The 25219-nt window shown below is 57.6% G+C and overlaps 1 protein-coding gene across 1 annotated transcript; it reads left to right on the forward strand.

Moving 5' to 3' along the window:
- Positions 1 to 4761: 4761 nt before the first annotated feature.
- On the forward strand, positions 4762 to 23719 carry WNT2B (Wnt family member 2B). The gene is made up of 5 exons (XM_064471932.1): positions 4762 to 5525; positions 18809 to 19029; positions 20641 to 20918; positions 21333 to 21597; positions 22653 to 23719. Exons 1-5 carry the CDS (start codon positions 5362 to 5364, stop codon positions 22880 to 22882), a joined length of 1158 nt encoding a protein of 385 aa, XP_064328002.1. The 5' UTR covers positions 4762 to 5361; the 3' UTR covers positions 22883 to 23719.
- Positions 23720 to 25219: the final 1500 nt, after the last annotated feature.

The following is a 25219-nucleotide window of genomic DNA, read 5'->3' on the forward strand; positions in this document are numbered from 1 at the left end:
GAGATGAAGTTCTGCCTCTGCAAAACATTTTAAAACCTGTTTCTGTTCCAATTCAGCATCACCCACCCCAAAGCTTTCCAGGTTATCTGTAAAAGAAAACCTAGAGAAATGGATGGCTTGAAATGCTTCAACTGATAAACTCTCAATATATTATTTTAACTGTAATTTTGTTTTGCATTATAAAGTAGAATGAAAATGTTAACAATCATGGAACAAAAAGTCATTGGAAATGGAAACGGTTGTTTTGATAAATGAAGAAACAGAACATTTTTGTGCCCTTGGGACCACCTTCCCTTTCCCCCAAAGCTTGACAGAGTTTCACAAAACATTTCAAGTTTGATGTGCTATGTTTTGTGGGGAGCCGAGCCATCCCTGCTGGGGAGAGCAAGGAAAAAACTCCAGGAGCAAAGAAAACAGCTGGAAACCCAGACATGGCGCACCAGTGCTGCAGCAGTACCGATCCCTCCAGCCAGGCTCTGGTGTTCCCACGCTGGTTTAGGCTTGGCTTTGGTGCTCCTGAGCCCTGTTTAAGCCTCCCCAGCAGTGTCTGGAGGAGGTGGAGGTGTCCCCGCCAGCGCGGGAAGGCGGCCGCTCCGGGGGCGTGGGACAGACACCCCACGCTGCTCCGCTCCCATAAAAACCCACCTCAAACCCTTGCCTGGTTATAAATAAAGCAGCCACTGACCTCAGAGATTAATCAGTGGGCCGGTGTCTCTGCGTGATGTCACCCCGTGTTTTTCCACAGGCCTGTCAAATCTCAGCCCTGTCTGATCTGCTGATGACAGCCAGGGCTTGCACCTGCCAGACAGCACCGGGATGGCTGCGGTCGGTGGGAGGGAGAAGCCGAGAGCGGAGGCCGGCAGGATTTATGGCTGGTTTCTCCCCAGCATGCTCTGCCGCGCTCCCTGCCGCACACACAATATGCAGATGCCTCTAGAGGATGATGGAAACTGGGGCTGCTTGGCGCGGCATGGGTATTTTTAGGTGTTATTGCGCCATTTCTGGTCTTCAGTGACTTTTATGGCTAACGCAGCTGGATTTATGGCAACCAGTCTGAACCTGGTTGCTCATGCACACCGAGATGCCTTTCGTCAGCCTAGAGGAGCCCATTGGGCTGGCAGGTGGGGAAGGGAGGGATGGAGCCAGGTCCAAGCTGATGCCATGGTGCAGGATGGGTCCTGCAGTGGGAGGTCAGCCCTTCCCCGTGCACCGCACCTAGCAAAGATCTCCAGGAAGGCACAAAACCTCCTGGGTAGAAAGCTGGGTCTGACATCAGGCAGGGTTTTAATTTCACTATTCAACCTTCTCCTGTGCTTGCAGTTGGACCCGCTGCCCAGGCACCTTCCCACACTTACCAGGCAGGAGTTACCCACCTCTGGCTGGGCACCACCGGAGGGCATGCATGGGAGGGAGGCTGTCCCCACGCTGTGTGTGCCCAGATATCAACGGAGGCCAAAGGGTTACCAACGCCATGTGGCTGCAAAGCCAGGCACCGCACATCCACACAGCAATTCATCAATTAATCTGAGAAGGAACCAAGCAATTAACAGGGGAACCAAGGGATATACTAACAAAGCATATGCCATCGCTCTCCTAGAAGGGCTGTCTCGTGCCTGTTTGTTTGGCTGCTGTTTCTATGGAGGTGGAGGCCGTTATGAAGGGTCATTTCATCGTTCTGGTTATTTGTAGCTATCCAAAATGTATTCTTAGCCTCTCAGACCTCAGAGAGATAGCCGGGGGCTAACCAGGGACTGCTCGGCTGTCAGGAGCTGTCGTTCTTTTGGGGGATAAAAGACCTTCCTTTCATAACCAAGTACCTAAGTCGTCAAAGCTCAGCGCACCTGAGCCCGTGGCTTGGCACTAATCGCACTGTCTCCTTTACCAAACCAGGCAGACGTGGCTTGCAAAGAGTACGCGGCTCGCGTGGCCAGTGCCTCCCAGTGCTGTGCCCCAGCAAGGAACCTCCTACCTGCCTCCAGCCAGCCTGGGACTGCTCCTCCCCGAGCATCCTCCTTGGATCCATCCGGGGGACACGGGGGCCGAGGCCAGCTCTGCCGGCAGGGGAGTCCCCAGCATTGAGCAGGACATGCCACCACGAGCACAGCTCTCGCCTGGGGCTCTGCTGGTGCCACTGTGCAGTGACGATGGCCAGCGCCATGTCCCCACAGCGCCCAGGCCCCGCTGTGCTGTGGCTGGAGAGATGAGCATGGCGGAGGCTGTGCCCGGCGCCCTGCCCCTGCCAGCATGCGGCCCCTTTGTGGTCCCTTTTGCACAAGTTCAGGAGCTTGGTTGGGCCACAGTGTCCATCCCAAAATAAGTTCCCAATAAATACGTTTATAATGGGGCTTTGTTGCCTCAGAAAACAGGTTTCCCTTGAGGTCAGCAGGCCTGGCACTGAGGGTTATCCCGGGACAGTGATTTTTTTCCCCTTGGGGTTCCAGGCAGCTGCGATTATGCAAGGCTCTGAGTTATTCCTGGGGCTGCCACATGAAAGGTTAACTTCCCAGCGTGGGCATTTGGAGGTGCAGCAATCCCTCTGCAATCTCCGCTAGCTCCGCGCGCTCCTGGCGCAGCCCCAGCACCTGTGCCTGCACAATCAAAGCAGGAATCCAGTGCCGCGGCGGGGGAGGCAGCTGGGGAGGGAGAGCGACCTCCCCGCTCGCGCCGCCAGAGCAAGCGCTGCTCGTGGGGCAGAGCACCCTCACCCACGGGAAGACAGCACGGGCAGGCAAAAATACGCTGCCTTTGGCTCTGTGAAATGATGGGGAGACCTCTGCGGAGCAGGCGCGGATCTGCTACATGTCCCTGGCTTGCAAACCCTGCCCGACGGTGCCCCAAGCAGGCTGGATGCCACCTAAGGGGCAGCTCTTCGGGGCAGGGAATGCCACAGACCATCCTCGCCTGCGCATTTCCTTACCCTGCATTCCTCCCAGGGGTAATAGGGAGCGTGAACTGTCCCTCTGCCCCTTGCCGCAGCTCATGCCGTGCAAGGTGTGATGCTGGGCCCTGCAGCGGCTGCCCCGGCGGCTCAGCGTGAGCAGCCGCCACCTTCAGCACCCGGAGCGGGTCTCCAGAGTGACCAACCTGCTAAGAAAATAGAGAGCGTGTTCCTTTGAAGTTAATGAATCATGAAAGCCTTTGAAAACAAAGCCTTGTTTATTTACTCGCCGCAGCTCATGTGGACGAAGCACCCAGACATCCTGAGCGCACAGCTAATTTGAACGAAAGATCAAATGCGAGCCTCTGCCCGGCTGAGCCGCAGCTGGAGAAGCACGGGCCGCCCCAGCCTCCCCACGCTCCGCGGCGAGGCACTGCTGAATGTGGGCAGACAAGGGAGAGCCTGACACAGGCCCAGGGAAGTTCAGGGGACAGTCCGTCATGGGCTGGCTGTCAGTCAGGTCTTGTGCAGGAGAACATCAAAATAAGCAACCAGGTTGACAGAGAAATTCAGCCTGCTGGGTGCAGAGCTCTGTGAAGCCCAGCCAAGTGTGCCACTTCAACATCTAAATTCAGCTGCAACCCTCCCCCCCCAGACACCCACCAACCTCCCCTCCCAGGGCTGGCACCGCTGCCTGCACCAGTACTTCTTGGCCTCATCCCGGAGCCAGTTACAGCCCGACCCGAGGCCTGCCCAGCACCACGTCACAGCCAAGACCTGCACACCCAGATGAACACCCAGGAACGCGGCACTTGTCACCTTCTCCCCTCCCTTTCCCATAAGACCCCATTCAGAGAACTCAGCCTCCTCCCTTTGAATGACAAGAATCCAGTAACAGAGAAAAGCCCATGAAACAGCAACAGCAGAGACCCCAGCACGCTAGCCACTATGATGGGTCTTCCAAACAGACACACAGCCTTCCACACAGGTCTATAAATATCGGCCTTTCAGTGCAATTGCTTTATGAATAAGCTGCAATGCAATATTCCATTTGGGCTCTCGGACAAAAGGACAGCACCCTACCAGCACCAGCTTTCTGTCGCTGCAGTTTTCAGAAGTGTAATTGGATTATAACCAACTGCGAGTTTCTAGTCCCAGTTTCTCTTGGGCCGGGGAAGTCGCTCTCTGATGTGCAGCAACAGGAATAGGAAGGAACGAGCAGAGTGAGCTGAGCTGGGTGGAGGGGAGGGGGCGGCTGAGGGCTCTGGCAATGCCAAAAGGACTTTGGTGGACAATGAGGTTTGCAATCCCAGTAAATAATTAGGCATATTGGGAAGTGCCAGCAATGAGAGGGTACCCATTGCAGCCTAATGCCTGCTCACCTCCCTGGAGGTGAAGGAGCAGCCAGCCAGGGACCACACGGGGAAGAGGGAGCGCCCAGGTAAGGGTGGCCTTCACCAGCTACCAACCAAGAGTTTTAGGGCGCCGGAGGAAGGAAAGCTTAGAGCCCAGGGCAGCTCGTCCGCCGGCTCTCCCCGTCCCGCAGCCACAGGCGGCAGGGGCACGGCAGCGGTGGAGACCACACGGCCACGCCAAAGCGGCCCGAGGGGCGCTCGGCCACCGGCTGTCCCACGGGAGGACACCGGCGCCCCGGGGAGCGCCAGTCCTAACGACAGCGACGGTGTCCCCGTCCCCCCGGCCGCTGCCTGCAGCTCCCCGTGGGGCTGCGGGTTCGCCCCGGCCCCGGCCCCGGGCGCAGCGCGGCCGGCGGCCCCCAGGCGGGGTGCGGACCCCCGCGGAGCCCCGCCGGCCGTTTCCCACCCTGCAGTGACACCTGGCGGGGGCGAGCGCGGGAGGAGCCGCCGGCGGCCCCGGCCCCGAGCATCCCGCCGCGCCGCTGCGCCCCTTCCCCGGGCGGAGCCCGACGGGGCGGCCGCGGCCGGCGGCTCCGCGCCGCGTCCCCGCGGGAGCGGGGCGGCGGCGGGGGCAGGGGCAGCCCCGGCGGCGGTGGGCAGGAGCCCGGAGGGGGCTGTCCGACGTGCCCTCGGGGAGGTGGGGGTCGGTCCGGCCGGAGCGGCGGCTCCGCGCCTCTGACTCTGCCCAATGAGAGCCCGCAGCACGGCGGGCGCCGCCGATATTTGGCCACGGCCCCCGCGCTCCCATCCCCAGAGCGTCCTCGGCCTCCGCGCAAGGACCTCGATGGCCCGGCCCGGCCCCGCCGCCCGCCCCGCGCCGCTCGGGGGGCGCCGGCCCCGCTGATCGCCCGGGACCCCTCGGAGCGGCGAGCCCCGCCGCCCGGCCCGGCCCTGCCGCCCCCCGCCCAGCAGCATGCGCCTGGCAGCGGGGGCCCAGCCGGGGCTCGCTCAGCAGCGCGGAGCCGGCAGCCGCGCCGCGGGGCCGTGAGGGGCAGCGCCCTCGAGGGGAGCGCGGGCAGGACCCCCCGCCCCGGTCATTTCTCCGTCTGGACCCCGCCCCGGAGAGATATGCTCAGCCCGAACCGCCTGGAAGCGCCTCCTGGGATTGCCGTGGCCCCCGGGCGTGCGGAGTGCGGAGCCTTCCCTCGGACGGCGGGCGCGGCCCCGCGGCTTCGCCTGCCCCTCGTCCTCCTCCTCCTCGCCCTGACGCCCCGCGCCGACTCCTCGTGGTGGTGAGTCCCCGCGACGGGGCCGCCGCCCCGACGGTGCCCGGGCCGCCGCCGGCGGGAGCTGCGCGGGGCTCGGCCGCGGGATGGCGGTGGGATGGGATGGGATGCGGGAGCCGGGGGAGCAGCGCCGAGCCCCGCCGGACTGGAGCCGGAGCCCGACGTGCGGCCGTGGGAGCCCCGTGCGGGGCGGCGGGATAGGGCGAGGACCGGCCGAGGCTGCGGGAGACCCAGGGCTCCCACCCCCCGCCCTCCTCCAGCCGCCGGGCGCGTCGCGGGTCCCGGCCCCGGCTGGGAGCCCCGCGGCGGGACGGGCTCGGGGCTCCCCCGGGTCCACCTGCCCGGTCCCAGCCCCCGCGGGAGCCCCCCGCGCCCCCCGCCTGCCGCGGGACCGGGGCTCTCCGCGGGCGCCCCGAAAGCACCGCCGCCGCCCCTTCGCCCCCGGAGCCGGGACTTGCCGCGGGGCGCCCCCGCTCCCACCGCATCTGCCGGGGAGCCGAGCCCCACACGCTGTGACCCCCCCAAAAGCCATCGCTCCCCGGGCAGTGGGATTAGCCCCGCGGTACGGTTTAGACCCGGGAAGTGGCAGCAGCGAGTGGCACCCCCAGTCCGCCCTTTGCCAGTCGGAGCCCCACGGGCTCGGTATTGCCCCACGCACTCTGTTACAGCTTCTCGTAGGACTAGAAGTTGCTGTTCTCCCTCATTTGGATAAGATGAGGCTCTGTAACAGATAGAAGTGATGCCACAGAAAACACCAGCCTTCTAGAAATTAATCTCCTGCTGTCCCGACTCCTCTAACAATGGAAATCCATGTATGCAGAATGACAGTAATTAGAAAAACAAGGACTGTGAAGTTTTCCAGAGCGTCCCCGTGCTGCTTCAGTAGTTCAGTTACACTGGAGAAAAAATTAGTTTGCTGCAGAAAAGCTCTCAGTGTCCCCCACCCTGTAAAAGCTCTCTCTAATCTTGTGGAAAACAGTGCTTTCCATGCCAATCTCATCATCATTAGCACGCCGCAGTGGATGAAGCAGAACTTAATCAAATCCAACCCATCTGCCACCGAAAGAGAACGGTGGTTTCTGGAATTCCTCAACTACCGCGGAGCGTGTTGCGAGGGCCCTGGAGCACTTAGTAGTCATGCCGATAACACAAGTATTCCTAGCGTTTGAGAGCACGTCTGGGCGTGTGGCACTCGTGGCCACGCTGGCATCCCTGGGAGAGCGGTTCCAGGGTGAGGAAGGTGACCGGGGAAGCTGGGAGGGAGCAGGATACCCAGGGACAGGCCACTCGGGCAGCGGGTTGCAGCCAGGCACAAAAGGTGGATCGCGTGAGGAGCAGCTTCAGAGGGCAGCACGGGCTGCGGGGGGCACGTAGAATGCAAACTAGCAAGACCAGTGCCGTTGCTGGCCATGCCCAGAGGAGACCTCCTGCAGCCTGATCAGGCCACAGGGAACTGAGATCACTGCGCGAGAAAATGAGTTGCCACCAGCGAGCATCAGGTTGATGCAAGTGCTGGCCTGGCTTCCAGCCACCAGATCTGCCCCCACCCGTCAGGGCAGGCGAAGACAGGACGGCATCTGTGTGGAAGGTGATGTTGTGATATGCTAAAGGCTGAGGAAGGAAGGAAGAGTCTAGGGCAGCGGAGAAGTTGGGTTATTTGACTTCATTATTGAGGAGGCAAGAGAAGAAGGCATTAGAGCTGAAAAGTGGGTGCATGGGGTGAAGTAGGTGGAAAAAGCCGAGGTATGGAGCAGTCACAGCATGATCTGCCCAGAGCTGGGCAGTTCTGGTAACACGCGTGGATGTTGGCTGAAGTGTGAAAATTATTTATTTAGGAGGAGTGCAAAAAACACCTATTTTCCTTGCTGTTGTACCCCACTTCTCCCCACAATGACTCTGCCGCGGTGCCTGCCCTAATTCCAAGCGCACGTCTCTTCCCAACTACTGGGAGGAAAACCAGCCACATTTTAAGCCTCGGTAGCTGTGGCTTATTCAGAGGAAGCTAGATTTAGCTCCCGCAGCAGTTTGCTCGTTCAAGGGAGAAGGGAGAGCGGGGGCAGCCCCGGGGCTGGGGCCGGAGCCCAGGATGGGATGGCCGGGGCTGGCAGCTCCCCCCCCAGCACAGGCTGGCTCCCCAGCCATGCGGCAGCCAGGCATGGGCCCTTTGGACATTTTTGGCAAGCAGAATTGGTCTCAGGGACCCTAAGTACATGACTTTAAAAAAAAAAAAAGAAATTTTTTTTAGAAAACAAAACATGGTAAGCTCTAAAGTTCACATTTTCAATCGTACTTTCTCTTCTGTAGACCAGAACATTCCTAAGAAAAGCCTTTGTTGAAGCAAGCGTTGCTCCGCTGGACGTGTCAGTTCTGATAAAATAGCATGTTTAGATGAAATTGTGTTTTACTGAAAATGGTTTTAACCAGCTGTGGTTTAGGGAAAAAGTTATTCAGTGATTTGCATAGGTTTCCAAGCACATCTTTAGCACTACTGATATTACAGTAAATACATTTGGTGGTGCATCATCATTCCTTATTTTTATTATTATTGCCAAATTCTTCTAGGGATTCACACACAATAAACTTGTGGAAATAGAGGAAATGCTTCTCATTTTCAGAGTTGACTTTTAAAGTAGATTAATAGAAAAAACTGGGTCAGTTCTGATCACAGTACATGGAAAGGAAATATCAACCAAATGTTTCTTCCAAACAACTGCAAATTATTAATTTTCAGTGATGTCAGGCACGGCCTGCGCCACCTCGCAAAAATGCCAGGAGTTGGTGAACTTTGGTGCTCAAAAAAGTGTCCGTGGGTACGTGTGTGTGGGTGCATGTGCTCGGAGCACGTAGTGGCGAGAGCAGCGTTTGCGCGGGCACGGGACGGCCTCGGGAAGGTGAGGTTGCGGCCGGCGGCACTGCCCGGGCTCCGAGGGCAGCGGGATGGCCGTGGCTGTGGGGAGCAGCATCCACACAGAAATGCTCCCAAACTGTAAATGGTTACTGAGCAACAAAATACCAGCTGAAACACAGACAGAAATTAAGGAGGAATGCAATGGGAAAATCCCTAAATCCCATTTACACTTGGGCACACTTGGGGAGGGAGAAGAGCATCACCCGGGGTACAGCGGCCGTCCCCGGGCAGGCGCCCACCGGGCAGGGCTGTGCCCCGCGTGTGCTGCGAGAGGACATCGGGCCCCGAAAGCGGCCTCTGAAATTCATTCCGAAAGATTTGGAAGATTAGACAAATGTTGCTTATAAACATAAACTATGCAATAAACAAACTTGGTGTAAATAACTAAGTAGAGTTTACTCGCTATTGAGAGCCCGGCTAGCTGCTCTGGTGTGGAAAGCCATTTTAAATTGAAGGTTTGGTTAAAGAAAAATGTACACAAAGCCCTATGCACACACACCCCTGCACCCCACCCTCACACATACCCACTTGCCTGCAAGCCCACATGCACCCCCCCAGCCCCAGGCGCACCAAATCCTTGTGAGCTAACTTGTTTATTGCTAACCACAGCCCTTGGAAACTACAAATATTTAATTTCATCTGGCATTGGAACAGATGGGAGGCATCAGGCTCCCAAAGAGATAAAACAAATCTGTGGAAGGAAGACTAACGCAAGCTTGGGCACGGGTCGGGGAGCATGCAGGAGTCTGGCGGCCACGTGGGGCTCCTCAAGGCATCGGCGGGTCACTGGGGGAGCCTCTGCACCCCGCGGCACGGTGCCTGGACAGGCTCTCTTAGAGATGCTCTAGCCGCCGTGCTCCTGCTCCCTTCCTCGGCCGGGGAAGGAGGTCTGTGTTCACGGGCAGGCAAGACACACCCAGGGCAGATGGTGAAGCAAGAGTGGCCATCGTGCCCTCCGTGCTAGAGCAACCCCAGGAGCTGGTGTCAAGCCCGTCCCAAGGGCTTGGCGAGGACAACCCTGTTGCAGGTGGAGAAGGGCATGTTCCCACCATGACTGGGCGAAAGGAGCAGTGCTCCTGCAGCTGTGCCTCTCCGGGGTTTCCCTGTGTTTCCATCGTGACACCGGTGCTGAGTCTTGGTCTAGATGCACATGTGGATGGGCACAAAGAGTGATGGAAAAACCGAGCCACACGTACGCATGGAAGGAGGAGAGAGGGGCTCATTTAAACAGGCACCACACCGAGGTGTGTGGGAGGGGAAGTAGCATCAATAGGAATGTTTGAAATTAAGCCAAGGGAAAGACAGCTGCGTGGAGGAACTCCACAGCCCGTCGGTGTAACCCTTTGGGGTGCGCGGGGGTGTCGCTGCCTCCCCTCTGTGCCAGCCGCAGAAGGGCAGACCCGCAGCAGCCCCAGGAGGGTCTGGCAGCTTCCGCGGCGGCTCCGAGGACTGCGTGTCCGTAGCTCCCGATGCCGCCCTGTGCCGCGGACAAACCGCTGCAGAGCGGCTCCTCGCCCACCCGGTCGCGGCCCCAGGGCTGTCCCAGGCGAGGTGCCGGGGGGACTCACCCTCTCAACGGGGAGACGATGTGCAGCACGGCAGCGCTCGGGGCACGGGGCATCCGCGGGGTCTCGCGCCAGCTCTACGTTTGTTGTTGCAGAGCGCTTTGCACGGCAATAAAAGCAAGAGGTCAGCGACCAGGAAGTCTTTATCCTGCGGCGCTCCACAGCTCCGGCTGTCCAGGCAGCCACGCTTTGAAAAATAAGTTTTAAAGTAACGTCAGACTGATGGAGGATGAACCCTGTGGCCTTTGCAGCAACCCTGGTGTTCTCCGTTGGGGTGTATTGAACAGATGGGTTCTCTCAGTCACTCTGCGCCGTTATAATAACCCTAATTGTGTTTCTTAGTTCATTTGTCATTAGGGTCACTTTCACCTATAGGAAATATTTCTTAGAAAGAAATGCAGAAGAAAAAACCCTCCTGCTCTTCCAAACTCATTAGCTTTTGCTATTACTAATACCAATTTCAGCAGTGCCTGCAGCCCACCGTGAGGAGGTCTGTGCTGGGCTAGGTCCTGTGGAACACACGGCCTCTGCTCTGAGCAGCTCGCACCCGACACGCAAGGTGAGCCACGACAAGAGAAGAATCATCCATCCTACTTTACCCCCAGAGACTGTCTTACTTAGACCCCTTAGCAAACTGCTTTGCGATTTGGGGAGGGAAAAAAATTGATAGGGAAAGCATGCTTTTGATGAGCAATTTGTCTTGCATTCACACATCGCCAACACCGCCTCTGGGGAGTAGCCTTCATCCAGCAACGAGCGGGATTTTGTCCACTATGGCAGAAGGCACTGGAGTCCTTTTCTCCCGGTGCTTTTATAGCCTCCCACCGTCACCCCTCCTTGCCTCTGCAGCGGCCCGAGCATGCAGGGGCTTTGCTGCTCACCCGACGCACATCCTCCCGTTGTACCGCAGCAAGAAGAGACCGCGAGCTCCGGGTCACGCTCGGTACAAGGCGCCAGCAGCAAACCCTCCCGCGTCAGCCGAGGGGGCGGCGGGGCAGCGCGGGCCTGCGCAGGGCTGGGCGCTCATTTGGGTCCGGCTGCCCGGGACCGCAGCGTTTCCCGGACGGTTCAGCCCTTCCCGCAGAAGCTGCGTCCCGCTGACTGCACACGGGCGCGGGGACACCGCAGAGAGGGGCCGCGGACAAGGAGCCGAAGGCTCTCAGCTGGAGAGAGGGCGACACGCGTGAAAATAAGAAAAGAGCATAGTGCAGAAAATGGAATGTATGTACCTTGAATGGCACTGGTAGTGGCTCGGCATTATGATATTAAAAATTATTCAAGTGAGACTAACACTCTCAACATACAGAGCGGTGGCTCTAAGTGAGGAAATTAGGACTATTAATCATTCCAAGGCGTTAACAATTCCAGCAGTCCAGGATGGCCCTGTTCCCAGTGGGTCTTAATAAAATACTCAGGGTTTATAATAATAAAATAATATTGCAAATGTCTGTAGCACCTTGCAACCCAAAGCGTTTTGCAGTTGGCTATAAATTGTCTGGCCACAGCCAGGGAGAGCAGAGGAAGGAGAGTGCAGCATCCTTGGGAAGTATGCAAAGAACTCAAGGAGGTGAAATGCTGCCAGGTGCACTGGAATTTGCTCGTTATCAGGCACAGAGGCAGCGATGTTGGATTTGATCCTGTCGGAACGAGGTGTCTCCGAAAGCTGCCTGGGGCTTTCCAGCCTCCCACCAAAATACAGATTTCGTGTCGATCCAGTGGGATGGGAAGAGAGCAGAAGCCAAGATAGTTTGGCTCCCAAGGTGATCTTTCAGGATTATCAAAGTGGTTACGAGAGCAATGGGGAGGTGAATCAGTTTTCCCCGGGGAAGGACTCCAGCAGCAGCTGATAGCACCAAGAAGCCAGACCACACTCTCATCTCAACCTCAGCAGTACAGCTCTTGGAGAAGTCAGCAGCGACCAGGCTCTGCGTAAAACAAGCTCATGGTCCCAGCCTGCGGGACGGATTGCACGAGGGGCTGAGCATCTCCCGCCCGGGGAGACAGGGACCAGGGCTGTGGCAGCTGCGGGCAGCGCTGCCGTCCCCCAGTGCTGACCCGGGAGGGGAGGCTGGAGAGGTCACCGCAGGCACGGCGCTTGGGCACGCATCGGGTTGCAAAGGCACGGCCGGACCACGCTTTGCCCGGGCACAGACAAGGGGAACTGCGGGGGTTTCACAGCAGTCAATTTGCAGAAAGACCTAGAGAAACCCCCAGCGCTGTAAGTGATGGTGGAGCCTAAACCAGTGCTGTGCTACCCCTCCCAGGGCTGTTTTGGGGAGCAAGCGGTGTTCGTGGTTGAGCATGGCACGGCACGCTCAAGGGCGAGAGCAGATCCTGTGCCGAGGGGAACACTCGGTGCTGGGACTGAGCCCCAGCTACAGCTCAGCTCACGGGTGTCCGACAGCACCAACGGGAGCTGTGGAGGGGCTCAAATCTCAGCATTTCTTCCAAATGGTGCTGAGCTTATTTGCCTGAGTAATATTAGGTGGGAAATCTACGTGTGACAGGCAGTCGGTGGCCATCGGAGGGTATGGAACTGAGAGGCGTGCTTAACCTGGCCAGGAACAACACCTTGGTGCTTTTCTCGCTTGCTTGCTTCTTTGTTTTGGGTTTTTGTCGTTGTTTTAAATGTGGTTTGGTCAAGTTCAGAGCCCCTGGGTGCTGCTCTGCACCACAGCACACAGTGCGAGGCTGCCTGCATCTCTGTACCGCCAGTAACAAGAGAGGGAGCCTGTTTGGAGCCCCAGGGAGTGGCTGACTTGGCTGAGGGTCCAGGGATTTAAGCTGTCCAGATCGCCTTAAGCCAGTCGAGAGCACCCTGCACTTGTTGGGGAGAGACACTATCAGGAAAGGCAAATTCTCAAGCTGAAAACCTGTTAAATGGGGTGTCAGAGCCGAGCCTGCCGCCTGTGCCGAGCCCCGGCTTCAGGTCAGAGGAGCATCCCTCGATGAGTTCAAAGCCACCGAGCTGACAGGGTTCATGGTGTTGTGTCTGGCCGGGGCACCTCCTGCCCCCCGGGCACTGCACCCCCCCGCGCTTCTGTTCCCACCTTGCTCTGCTGCTGAGCAAGGAGTAACAAACAGTTTGCAAAATGTTTTTGGGATCCTCGGGAAGAGAGAAGCCGCGGGAAGGAGAACTGTTAACCTGCCACCATTTTTCAGCCATTACCTCCCTCTGTATCAACAAGTGACAACATAGAAGCCTCGTGCCTCAGCTCTCCAGGTGCCGCAGCAGCATCACCGTAGCACGGGCATCCCTGTCCCAACGTACAGCTAACCTATGACAGTGATTTTAGTTAAGCTCATTTTGTATTAATATAATGTGAAATTGTGCCTTTAACGGTACTGGTGCAACCCTGGTTTCCCCGCAGTGGGAACGTCCAATGTTTCAGCAGCTGTTTTGATTCTGAAGCAGAGCACAAAAAATTAAAAATTTTGAGATTTGCCTGAGAATAGCAATTCAAAAAATTTCCCTTCTGAAGGAAAGTAACGCTCAAATAGGTTTTTCAATGACATCTAAAATGGTGTAAAATGAACTATTAGACACAGCAGCGTGTCTAGTATAGCTTTCATTAGGAACTGAATTAGCGCACTGCCGTATTTCTCAACAACACCTTGGCATTACAGAAAAGCGACAAACAAGCACGTTCCGATTCCACTTAATTTACCCATTCCCATGAAATGCTTTTCTTTCTTCAAAACCTCATTTTTCAAGAAACATTTCCACCCGAAACCCACTAGTGAGTCCCGAGCAGTAGCATGATGCCCGCTAAGCCTCTCCTGGTCTCGGGTCTCGCCAGGTCGCGGCGACGCGGGAGGCAGCCGAGGCGGCCGTTCGGCCGAGGCAAGGCGCGCGCTCGGCGCTGGAGGAGGGCAGCCCTGCCCTTCGGGGAGCCGTAGCCAGAGCACCCTGCGCCGGCACGCCTGGGCAAAGGCCGATACCATGCGACAAAGCAAGCCCTGGGCTGGCACCAGGAGGAAACGCAGACCTTCCCCCGGCCACCGCAGCACCGCACGGCTGGTATTTCCTTGCAACGCTCGCCCCAGCCCTACGCAAAGCAAGCGGCAGCCGGGCACGCCGCAGGGGTACGAGGCTTCGCCTCTGCTGGGCTGACTTACCGACTCCACGAAGAATCGCTGCTTTGCGGGTGACTGGTGGTGGTTGGAGCTCGGTGCGCACAGGGGCTTCGCTGCTGTTGCCTCTTCAGGTCTGGAGAGCTGCCCCCATAAGGCACTGGATCAGCCAGCAGGGTTTTAGCAATTAGAATGACTGCCAACAGCTGTGAGTTACAAAAAAAAAACCCCAAACCTGGAGGTGTCCCAGGTCTATATTGCAGGGGGCGGGTTATTTATAAATAAAGAGAAACTGAATTCCCTTTCCCAGCATCTTCCTACTTTGATCTTGAGAGTCATGGTTCCCTCTGGCCACTGGTTTTGCAGAGCGGCCCCTGTTTAAGGGGTTAAGCGCAGCCTGGTACTCCTGGGAGCTGGAGAAACCCCTCCGCAGCCACACAGCCAGGCTTATGCCGACACCTTTGGGGCAGGCTGGCCCAGGCAGCTGGAGAGGTCTCCTTTCTCCAGCAGTAGAAGCTCCCATCTGCCTGTTGCTGAAGTGCCTTGGACTGAGGCTGTGCTCCTGACCTAGCCACTGCTGCACCCGGGGAACGGTGCTTTTCCTGAGCCTTTTGGTCTTTCCTATTAAAGGGCTCAGGAACTGGGAAGCTGCGTACACTACGTCTGTGCCAAAAGCACAGTTTATTGATGCAGAAAAAGATTCCAACAAGGTGAAGATAGAAAAGGAATGAGGCGTACTGGAATCTGCTCCTTGGGACAAGACACAGCAGCTCCCAGGAACTCACAGCCCGCTTGCAATGGCGGGGATCCCCTCCTAACCCGCAGGGGACTGCACGTACAGGGCAGAGAGCTGCTGTGGGTCGGAAAGCTCTGAGCTCTTCAGCCTTTCAGCAGAGCAGTCCGAGCTGAGGGTAGAGACATGACACGGGCCACACGGTTCTGCGAGAGCACCCGGAGGAGTCTGCGAGTCCCTTGGGAAGCTGGGCAGGCTCTTGTGGGAAGCACGGGAGCAGGACACATACAGCACGGAGGCGAGCTGTGGAAGGGGGTTAGCACAAAATGCATGCTGCCAAGTAAATAGATGCGTCTGCCTCTGATTTGCATGTTTATCTTAGAAGCAATTTAGGTTTCTCCTTGTTTACAAGAGTCGAAGTCAGCAGACTCTTAGAACAAGAAAAACAACTGGGAGCCAACATGTGACAGTTGTCTCCTGTTCCCCCGATGCATCGGAGCGCCAGCGCTCCCGGGCTGTTGAGAATGAGCTCGCTTCAGCTGCACCGGTGGATGTGTCCGTGCAGCAGATTACTTGTAGAGAGGAGAAAGGCTAGCAGGGAGCGAGGAGCGCTTTACCTCCTTTACCTTGCAGGCTCTGAAAGCACTTGCCTTTGTAACACGGAGTCTCTGGTCTCTGCTGCTGTACGAGGTGCTCCTCGCGGGGAACGGGGAAGGGCAGGTGGAGGTCCGGTGCCACGCGTGGTAGCACGGCATTTCCCGCAGCGCGGCGGCTCACGCCCACCGCCTGGCAGCTGAACTCCAGGGACAGAGGGAAACACAGCGCGCTTGTGACTGCACTCTGGTTTGCAAGACGTAAACGATGCAGCGTCGCGGAGCCAAAGGCCGTCGGAGGGCTGGGTGCCAGCCCCTCTGCCTGAGCGGAGCAAGCAGCTCTGCCCTTAGCGAGAGGGCAGTGCAAAGGCTTTACAGACACTGCAGGAGGACCTTGCAGGAGGCAGCATCCACGGGGCCCCGTTTGATAGGGCGGGGGGGTCGTTACCCCACATGCACTTAATTATTACCTCCCTCCCAGCCCCTCCTGGCTGCAGGCTGCCGGGCTCTCACAGGCTGCTCCTGCCTCTCTCCTGACCGTGCAGAAGTCCAGGCCTGAGCAGGCTCCAGCATCAAGAGCAGTTCCTTCTCACAGATTTATCTGAACCCAGGGCTTGGGGTTTTTTTTTTTGTGCTGTAAAAATGCAGATTCCCCAAGAGTACTGCATTTCACAGAAATTTGCCACTTCCAGCACAATTTCATTTTTTAAAAACAAAGTTCTGATAAGGCAGCTGGGGACTTCTCAGAACATCCATTGTCTTCCCTATTTCAGTGTTTTTAAAATGTCTTAGCTTTTTAGAAATAAAATCGGATGGGATGCTTTAATCAATCCAAAACAAATGTTTGGGTTTTTTCCCTCCCAAAATTCTGCTTGCCAGAATCTTCTGATGTTCCCCGTCTCGCTTCATTTCAGAGTAACTGAACCCAACTGGAGGATTTCTCACGAAATGGAAGATCTCGGTCTTGCCGAGATATCCGCAGCCTTTCCAAGACACGTGAAGAATTTTCCCCCCTTGTCGTGCCATGCCACTTCCCAACAGCACAGCAATCGCGGGACAGATTTTGGTACATAATCTCAGGTGGAAGCCTGTAGGTACTGCAGCAAATACACTGCTCGTTTGCAGCCACCGACCCCGGGGAGGGTCTGGGACCCTGCACAGCAAGGTGCACCCTCGGCGGTCAGTGCCTTTCACGCTGCTCTCCTTCCACTTTCTCCTGCTGATAATGTTTGCTCTGATCTGGGTATTTGGCAGGAGAATTAACGAGAAGTAATTAGCTCACAGTGTGAAAAAGGGAGTGCCTGGTGTTTATCTTGTCTGGAGGGTTTTCCTTGATCTCAGTCTCCCAGGGGATGGTGTTAGTCTCCCGCTGTGGAGGCAGCGCCGCTGCCAGCCTGTCTCCCCAAAGCCGGCCCCGCCGACAGCCCACCGCTGTTACCAAGACCAGAGCCACAGCTCACCAGCGCTGGCGGTGCACAGGGGATGGGACCCCACAAGGTCCCTGGTGAGGTGGCCCACCAAAGAACGTTTTACCTTTTCCAGCATCCCTTTTCTCCCGTGAAAAGGAGCTTTGGCCATGGCTGCAACCTCCATCCTGCAACACCGCTGCCTCCCAGCAGCCCGTCCCAGCTCTTGGCAGCGTAGGCAGGGACGGGCCATCCCCATCCTTGCTGAGACCAGGCAGGCAGGGCCTGGGTACCTGAACCCCCCGGGCCTGTATCATCATCCAGCTGGTGGGATGCTCCTCTGCCCTGCTCACCGCGGGAAGGAACCAGCGGCTCTCGCAGCCCAGCACGAGCGAGGCAATTAAGTGCCCACCCTCAGCCTTGCTCGATGAGCTCCTGTTGGCTTTTCTTTCCTAAAGAGCTTCTCCCATCTCCCTTGTCCCCCTGCTGCAGGATGAAAAGCCGATGAGCAAGCCTGTGAAAGTAATGCTCGCTGGCCCTTAGAGTCGGGGCTTACAAAGCCATGGGGAGCCGGGTTTATTATCCTCAGCTCCAGCCTGAGATGACCTTGTACTTCTGCCAGCATTTAAACAAAATATTTTAAAAGAAGGAACAGATTCCATTGCTTTCTGTGCTTGCAGGGGTTTCCTGAGCCTGCAAGCTTGCTCTGGGGCTGATAGAAGTGATAGAACATGGCCAGAAAGAAACAATGAAATATTGCCCAAGCTTATTGCTTTTTATTATTGTTAAAGGGAGGTTCTTACTTCCAGTCTGGGGGGTTGAAAAATTTGAATCCCACCCAAACCTCATCCTTCCCAGCCAGAATCACAGCTCTGTGCTCCGTGGCAAACATCATCCTCCAGCACAAGCAGCCGCTGCCTGGCTGGGGCGAGCGGGCGGCGCAGGCAGGGGCTGACCGGGATGGAAAATTCCACGTTGCCGCCATTGTCCAGGCTGGTGTGAGGCTGCAGGGCAGAGCCCAGCCTCCCTCCCCTGTGTCCATGGGGCTCAGCCAGGCTCTACCAGACTGTTATTTGTGCATTGTCTTTTTGCTCTGAGCTCCTGCCCTCTCCCCACCGCTGCAGGGAGGGGACCAGGGTACAGGCAGGGTACAGGCAGGACAGGAGACACAGTCCTCCTGGTTATCCAGCTTCAGGGCATGATCATAAATGTTCTCCAGTGCAAGAGATGCACAGAGAGGACTAGATAGCTGGGGATAACGGTGTGAACGAGGACTGCAGCAACAAGAGGTAAAGCCTGCTCCGCTCTCTCCCCCACCTGAGCATCGCACGGGTGCCTGTGCTATGGACCGTTGTCCCTACAGTGTGCGGGCTGGAGGCGTTGCAGGTCCTGCACCAGCACTGGTGTGGGCTGGGCTCCATCCTGCTGCGCTCAGCAGGGCCAGGCTGCAGAGTGGGGCTGCGATGGAGGGAAGAGGGTGGGAGGGAGGTTTTGCACATCAGCAAGTTCCTCCGGTGCCACCCCAGGAGCAACCAGAGCAGCACGGGCTCTCAGGGGTGCGGGCCCACAACTTGAAGCACCCGTAGCTGGCTGCCCCTGGGGGAGATGGGCCCCGCAGGTTCCCTGCTCCCTGCCGCAGCGATGCATACATGGAGCAGAGCTTCCCCCCGTCCCAGGCTGGTGCAGCTTGGGATTATTTTGTTAAATACAAAGGCAAAAGCCCAGCGGCTGTGATGGCTCAGCAGTGCCCTGTCCCTGCATCCTGCCTGTCTGAACCACAGCTCCGTGGCTGCCCCGTGCAGAGGGGATGCTGCAAGGGGGGCACGCCACTGCGGGGGGATGCCCTTGGCAGAGCACAGAGCAGCTGTGACAGCTAGAAAGAGGGAAAAGTGGGCTTCAATATAAGACCACCACCCCCCCCCCCAGCAGGGTGAGGACCTGGGGAGCCAGAGCCCTGCACCTTCCTCCTCCGCAGGCAGCACGGTAACGCGGCGCCGTTCTCTCTCGCAGGTACATCGGGGCGCTGGGCGCGAGGGTGATCTGCGATAACATCCCTGGGCTGGTGAACAAGCAGCGGCAGCTGTGCCAGAGGTACCCTGACATCATGCAGTCGGTCGGGGAGGGAGCCAAGGAGTGGATCCGGGAGTGCCAGCACCAGTTCAGGCACCACCGCTGGAACTGCAGCACCTTGGACCGGGACCACACCGTCTTCGGGCGGGTCATGCTGCGAAGTAGGTTCTGCCCCGTCCCCTTCCCACTGGCCGCGTGCCTTGTCTCCCTGGGAGGGTCTCTCCTCTTGCTGGGCGGCCGTGCCCAGTGGCTTGGATTACTCCCTCAGGAGAGCTTTGCCTATCCCTGTAAATTAATCAAGCAGTAATGGGAGCAGAGCACTGCGTTTGGAATAGCTGCACCAGTTGAGATGGAGCAGGGGGAGCACTGGGGGAGAAGGGGGAAGGAGGAGACACCTCCAGAGAACAGGCTTATATGTAAACAGTAATGGGATATATAAATATTTGGAGAGCAGGGTTGGCCAGGACTCAGCAGTTCACGTGGGAACGGGCTGTTCCCTCACATGGCAAGGGAGGCAAGGCAGGGCCGCGGCTCCAGTCCTTGCTTCGGGCTCCAAGGTGGAGGAGGACCACGGCTACGGGGCAGACGCCAGCCCTGCATGGACAGCTGGGCACAGACCCTGCCCAGGAGGGACCTTCCCGCTCCAGGTGAGGGATGGATACGACACAAGCAGGGACATCCCCAAGGAGCAAAGAGGAAAGGTGCGATGGGGACAGGGACGGGGCGGTTCCAGAGCAGGAGCAGCATCGTGGGCTCCAGCCACCCCCGGGAGGGCTCTGGCAGCGAGCGGACCCCGGGAGCTGGTGCGAGCCTTGGCACAGGCAGCGGCGCTGCAGGGCAGATGCTGCTGTGCCCCGTGACGTGCCGGGGTGCATCCAGCCACGCGGCCTCCAAATCAAAGGCAGCTGCGAAGAGCCTTTCCACTCACCAGGAGCGGCTCATATGGAGGACATGTGAGCACCCGTGGAGCGAGCTGGGGAGCGGGGGGCTTGCTCCCAGCTGGCGGGGGGATGGGGCAGCTGCCTGGCGGAGCAGGCAAGCAGCAGCGCCTACAGTCCAGACCCCCAGAGAGGAACTGGCTGGAGGGAAGAGGACTGTAAGTGCCGGGGCACAGCACTCGCCAGCCTGTCTGGTCTCAGCCTCTCCATCCCCACGACGGCACCTTTACTCCCGCCCGCATCCTCTCCTGGCAGAGGATGGGGAATGATGAAAGCTCCTCGCCACAGCCCCATCCTGCGAGGCCCAAAGAGAGCTCTGCTCCCTTTGAAGTTGCTTTCAAAGGCTCTCAAAACCAAGAGGAACATGGTTTTGATTTGCAGCTTCTTTTACAGCATTATAAAAACAGCTGCGAACTCGAACCAGAGACATAAAATAGCAGGCGGCACGCTGTGCCGCGGAGGGAAAGCCGACTCCGGCCAGAGCTGCCGCCAGCTCCCGCGCTCAGCATCGCCCCGGGAGAGGGGCAGCCCCGGCTGAAGGGTGCTGGCTGGTCCCGCAGTCTCAGCACCGATGGGCACCCACAGGAGCCCCAAGCCACAGGTTAGCGACCTGAGAACAGTCCAACACCCCAGGCTGCTGAGCCCTGAGGCTCAACCTGAAATTCCCTGTAGTCTGAAAGGAGCCAGGGAAGTAGAGGCTAGACTTGGCTTACCTGTGTGCGGGACGTTCTCGCCCCCCAGCCGCGAAGGTGCTGCCACATGGTGCCCCGCTCCTCGGTGGGCTGTGGGCAGCCGCACGCTCACTCCCCGTCCCCGTTTCTCTTCCCGCGGCAGGCAGCAGGGAGGCCGCCTTCGTCTACGCCATCTCCTCGGCTGGAGTGGTCTACGCCATCACGCGGGCGTGCAGTCAAGGGGACCTGAAGGCCTGCAGCTGCGACCCGCTCAAGAGGGGCCGCTCCAAGGACGAGCGTGGGGAGTTCGACTGGGGCGGCTGCAGCGACAACATCAACTATGGGATCCGGTTTGCCAAAGCCTTCGTGGATGCCAAGGAGAAGAAAGTGAAGGACGCCCGGGCGCTGATGAACCTGCACAACAACCGCTGCGGGAGGATGGTGAGTGCAGCCTCTACGGCTGAGCCCTGTGCCCGCCCAGCCATCCCACCGGCACCTGCTGGCAGGGGCGTGGGCATGGTCAGCAACGTGGGCATAGGAGTGGGAGCCTGGGTGTCTGCAGAGGGCAGGTCCCGCTGGAGACTGGGGCAGGTCCCTCTGCCCTGCCTTCCCGGTGCCCCCTGCACGCTCTGCCTGGCAAGACCCTGCTTACCTTTGCCCCCAGTGCGCGTCCTCGCCGATGCTGGCACCGGTGACCGTGGGAATGCGTCCTCCATACGCAGCACCCCTCTCCCATCAGGAGCCCCATCCCGCACAGGCGAGGGCTGATAAGCTGCACCAGGGACAAGCAGACCCAGGCACGATGTCCGATGCCCAGCGTGACCACCGGTTCTCACAGCATCCTTCTTCCCACAGGCTGTGAAGCGTTTCCTCAAGCTGGAATGCAAATGCCACGGGGTCAGCGGCTCCTGCACACTAAGGACTTGTTGGCTGGCAATGTCAGATTTTCGAAAAACAGGGGATTACCTGAGGAAGAAATACAACGGGGCCATCCAGGTGACGATGAACCAGGACGGCACTGGCTTCACGGTGGCCAACAAGAACTTCAGGAAGCCCACGAAAACAGATCTGGTGTATTTTGAGAACTCACCTGATTACTGCGTGATGGACAAGTCAGCAGGTAAAAACCAAAGCTCCAGTCGTTGCCCAAAAGCAGCTCTTCCTCCCCTCCTGACAGGCCAGCAGCTCCCAGCTAGCCCAGCCTGGCAGGGCTGCTTTGGGACGCCAGCTCCCCCAGCGAACCCCAGTCCCCGGTGGGGGGGTTGCGCTGTGGGGAGTCACCCAGGCCCTCAGCAGGCATCAGTGCTCACTGGAGCGCTGGGTCCCCACAGCACCTCACACCTGCACGGACAGGACTGGGTTTGTCCAAAATCCCCAGGCTTTACACCAAAAGATGCAAACCCATCAGGCCCCTTACAATGAACGCAGCGCAGCATTTCCTCAGAGCCTTTCTCCTGAAGAGCAAAGCTCCCTTAGGCAGAAAGAGCCCATTCTGCGCAGCAGGCTGCCGGCTTCTCCTCTGAACACAGCCCGAGGCTGGGATGAGAGTGGGGAAGGCAGCATCAGGCCTGCTCAGCTCCTGCGGAGATGATCAGTGGTTTCCCAGCCTGGGGCACCCCCGGGTCGGGGGTTCGCAGTAGCTGTGGGGGCGCAGCAGGGAAGGCAGCCCATGCTCCCGCCGCCCTTCGGCGAGCCCTCAGCCCGAGCAGACAGGCATTTCTAGCTTTGCCAGCTGCAAAGCCCGGCTCGGCAGGCATACGCTGCTCCAGGGCCCCTGCGGGCACAGAGGGGCTGCAGAGAGCTGTCTCACCTGCTCCTGTGCTCTGGGCAGCAGCGGGCGCGGGCTCCAGCGGGGCGTGCGGGGAAGGGGCCGTGCAGAGGGTCACCGAAGCTGCACCCCTGGCCAGGCTCGCTAGCAATGCTGCAACCCATGCCCTTACCAAAGCAAGCACAGGCTCCGCAACCCTCTTCCCCACAGCCCGTGCCCAGCCTTTGGAGGCCACGCTGTAGCAGAAACGACGAGATTTCACCACTGCTAAGGCAGTTGTATCCAAGGTCTCCGTTGCAGGTGGCAGATAGCCGATCTTGCCCGCTGCTACCAACCACGGGGCGGTGGGTGGAGAAAGCACTTGAGCAAGACGGACCCCCTGACCCACCCTCGCTTCCTTCCTGCAGGCTCCCTGGGCACGGCCGGTCGCGTGTGCAACAAGATGTCCCGCGGGACGGACGGTTGCGAGGTGATGTGCTGCGGGCGCGGGTACGACACCACGCGCGTCACGCGCGTCACCAAGTGCGAGTGCAAGTTCCACTGGTGCTGCGCTGTGCGCTGCAAGGAGTGCGAGGACACTGTGGACGTGCACACGTGTAAAGCACCGAAACGGGCCGAGTGGTTGGACCAGACCTGAGGAGACGGGAGCACAGAGGGACGAACCCATTGCCACCCCCCCTTGCAATTTTTTTAAAACCCTGTGCCCTGAGGGCCATGACATTCTGGGAGCTGTAGTTCAACTGCATGGCTTTTATTTAATTAATTCTGCAAAGCACTAAAGAAAGGACTATGTTTCCCAGGAGGTACTGTGGACCCTTCTATTTGCTCAGCAAAACTAATCCCCTACCTAGGAGGAGTCTGCAATCCTTGCTTAAACTGTGAAACTGCTGTTGCCCGTTGTTCTCTTTGCAAAGGGACGGTGCAACCTATAGAGACGCGGAGGGCCGACGGTCAGGATGCGATGGCTGAGGAAACCTGCACCTCCCCAGAGAACTTACGTTGCAGTGAAGTTTCACCAGCAAAAAAACACTAGTTCTGAATAATCCACTCCTGCAGAAAGCATTCATGCTTTTACTTTTTTGCAAGGCCAGAGGAAGGGTGTTGTGAATCCGTAAGACAGTTCTGTGATCCCCGAGTTTCCCTCGGGAAAAGCCGGCGCACCCCCCCCGGCCGCACTGCTGACCCCGCTGAGCAAGAGCAACCTCTGCACGAGGCTTCTCGCCGTCTTCCCAGCGAAGGTGACAAGCGGAGATGTACATTGGAGCTGAAACATGAACGACTGCGCAAAGACAAGGGCCAGCCCTAGATGCTGGCAGACACAGAGGGCTAGAGAAAGCAAACAAAACCTGTGAACTTACCGGTAGGTTCTGAAGTCAACAGATACAACAGTGTCTCTGTAACACTCACCTGTATGTTGTGTATACTGCTTATTATTTTAAGTCAAAATTCATTATAAACCTGTATCAGAAAATCATGTTCTTTGCTTTTTGAGTTCCTACACACCCAGCTGGGCACTTTCCCCCCGAGCAGGAATCAGCCCGCAGCATTTCTTCTACCTGCTTGCCTGCAGCTCCTGTGGTCCTACAGCAAAGGCCTCCCTGCCCCGGGAGTTTTCTGCTGTTTCCCACAAAGCGCAGCCGCGGCATCCAGCGTGCAAAGCCCCAGGGGAATCCTTCGTAAGCAGCAGCACGCTCCAGGACATCTAATGACATAGCACTGGGTTGAGCAGGAGGTGCTAGATTAGCTTCCAAACCTTCCCTGTGAAAAAAACAAAACCAAACAACCAAAACCAAACACCCAAAACTTAAACCATCAACTAAAACTGAAGCTGATGAGAGGAGGGGCAGGCAGCTGCAGAGCTCCCAGTAAATACGTTATGGAGATCCACCCCACTCATCTCTAGCAATCTCCTCAATTCTTCCCAATTTGGGCAAGTGGTGACTAAAAAGATGCTTTATTTGGTGTACAGATATTTTATAGTCTGGTCAAAAGGTACCAATCCACACAAACAAGCTTACTGTACAAATTAGACAGCTGAACCTGCAAACTAAGTTCACCCACGTGAAAAAAAAAAATAAATTACCTTAATCCTGGCAATTCCTGAGCAGTTGCTGAAGCTGATAGGGGCGCTTCTACACTTCCCTCCCAGAGCCCGGCTGCCCATTGCCCCGGGCAGGCTGCGCTCTCTCCCTGACCCAGGGAAAATGAGATTCGTTCTCCTAATGTTGATCATCATCAGGTAAGGATGTTTCACGCTCTCAGAGCAAGTTTCATGAAGTTATAAGCTTACATCAACAACGGGAGAGGACAAGTCAACAGTAACATTCACCTGTAAAGACTTTTTTAACTGGGGTCTGCTTTCACGCTGCTATTGCTGCTGGAGGGGCTGGCGAAGCTCTCCGAGGACTCGGGGTTTTCTCCCAGCAGCAGCAAGACGTGTGGGTAGGAGCTGAGCCTGCTACAATGGCGATGGCCGAAGGAAGGTCAAAATAGCAGGACGGGATTAAAGCAAAGAAGATTATTCCGGTCCTAAACCACCCATCGGCTACTGCGCGAAGAGCGTCTCTGAAAGGGGATTTTACCCAATAGCCCTAGGAAATATTAAAGTGGCGAGAGAAAATTGCTTTGAAAACTGCTCTGATGGGAACTACTCAAAGAATTTTAAAGAGTCTGCCATGGGCCAGATTAGAGCACTTTTCTCCATGCCAGACCACCGAGATCGCTCATGCAGGAAAAGGACCTTCAGCAGAGCCACAGACAAGCAAAAAGGTGACTTTTTAACAGAGCTCTCAAAACAGTTACAGGAATCCCACCTCCCCACTCCCTAACCTGTTTCTTATAGAATTAAACCATCTCCCTTTTGAATCCCGTACTGACAGCACGAGAGGGCTGAGCAGCACCTTTCGCCCTCTCTGCTCTTGCAGAACTTGCACTCAAGCTGGTGTTTACCTGGGAGGCTCCCAGGTCTCACCCC

The sequence above is a fragment of the Phalacrocorax carbo genome, chromosome 23, assembly GCF_963921805.1.
Source record: "Phalacrocorax carbo chromosome 23, bPhaCar2.1, whole genome shotgun sequence".
Classification (NCBI taxonomy): Eukaryota; Metazoa; Chordata; class Aves; order Suliformes; family Phalacrocoracidae; genus Phalacrocorax; species Phalacrocorax carbo.

Coding starts and splice junctions, on each gene's coding strand:
- WNT2B (XM_064471932.1), top strand. CDS start 5,362: ATGCTCAGCCCGAACCGCCTGGAAGCGCCTCCTGGGATTGCCGTGGCC. Junction 19,030..20,640: donor CGGGCGGGTCATGCTGCGAA/GTAGGTTCTGCC, acceptor TTCCCGCGGCAG/GCAGCAGGGAGGCCGCCTTC. Junction 20,919..21,332: donor ACAACCGCTGCGGGAGGATG/GTGAGTGCAGCC, acceptor TTCTTCCCACAG/GCTGTGAAGCGTTTCCTCAA.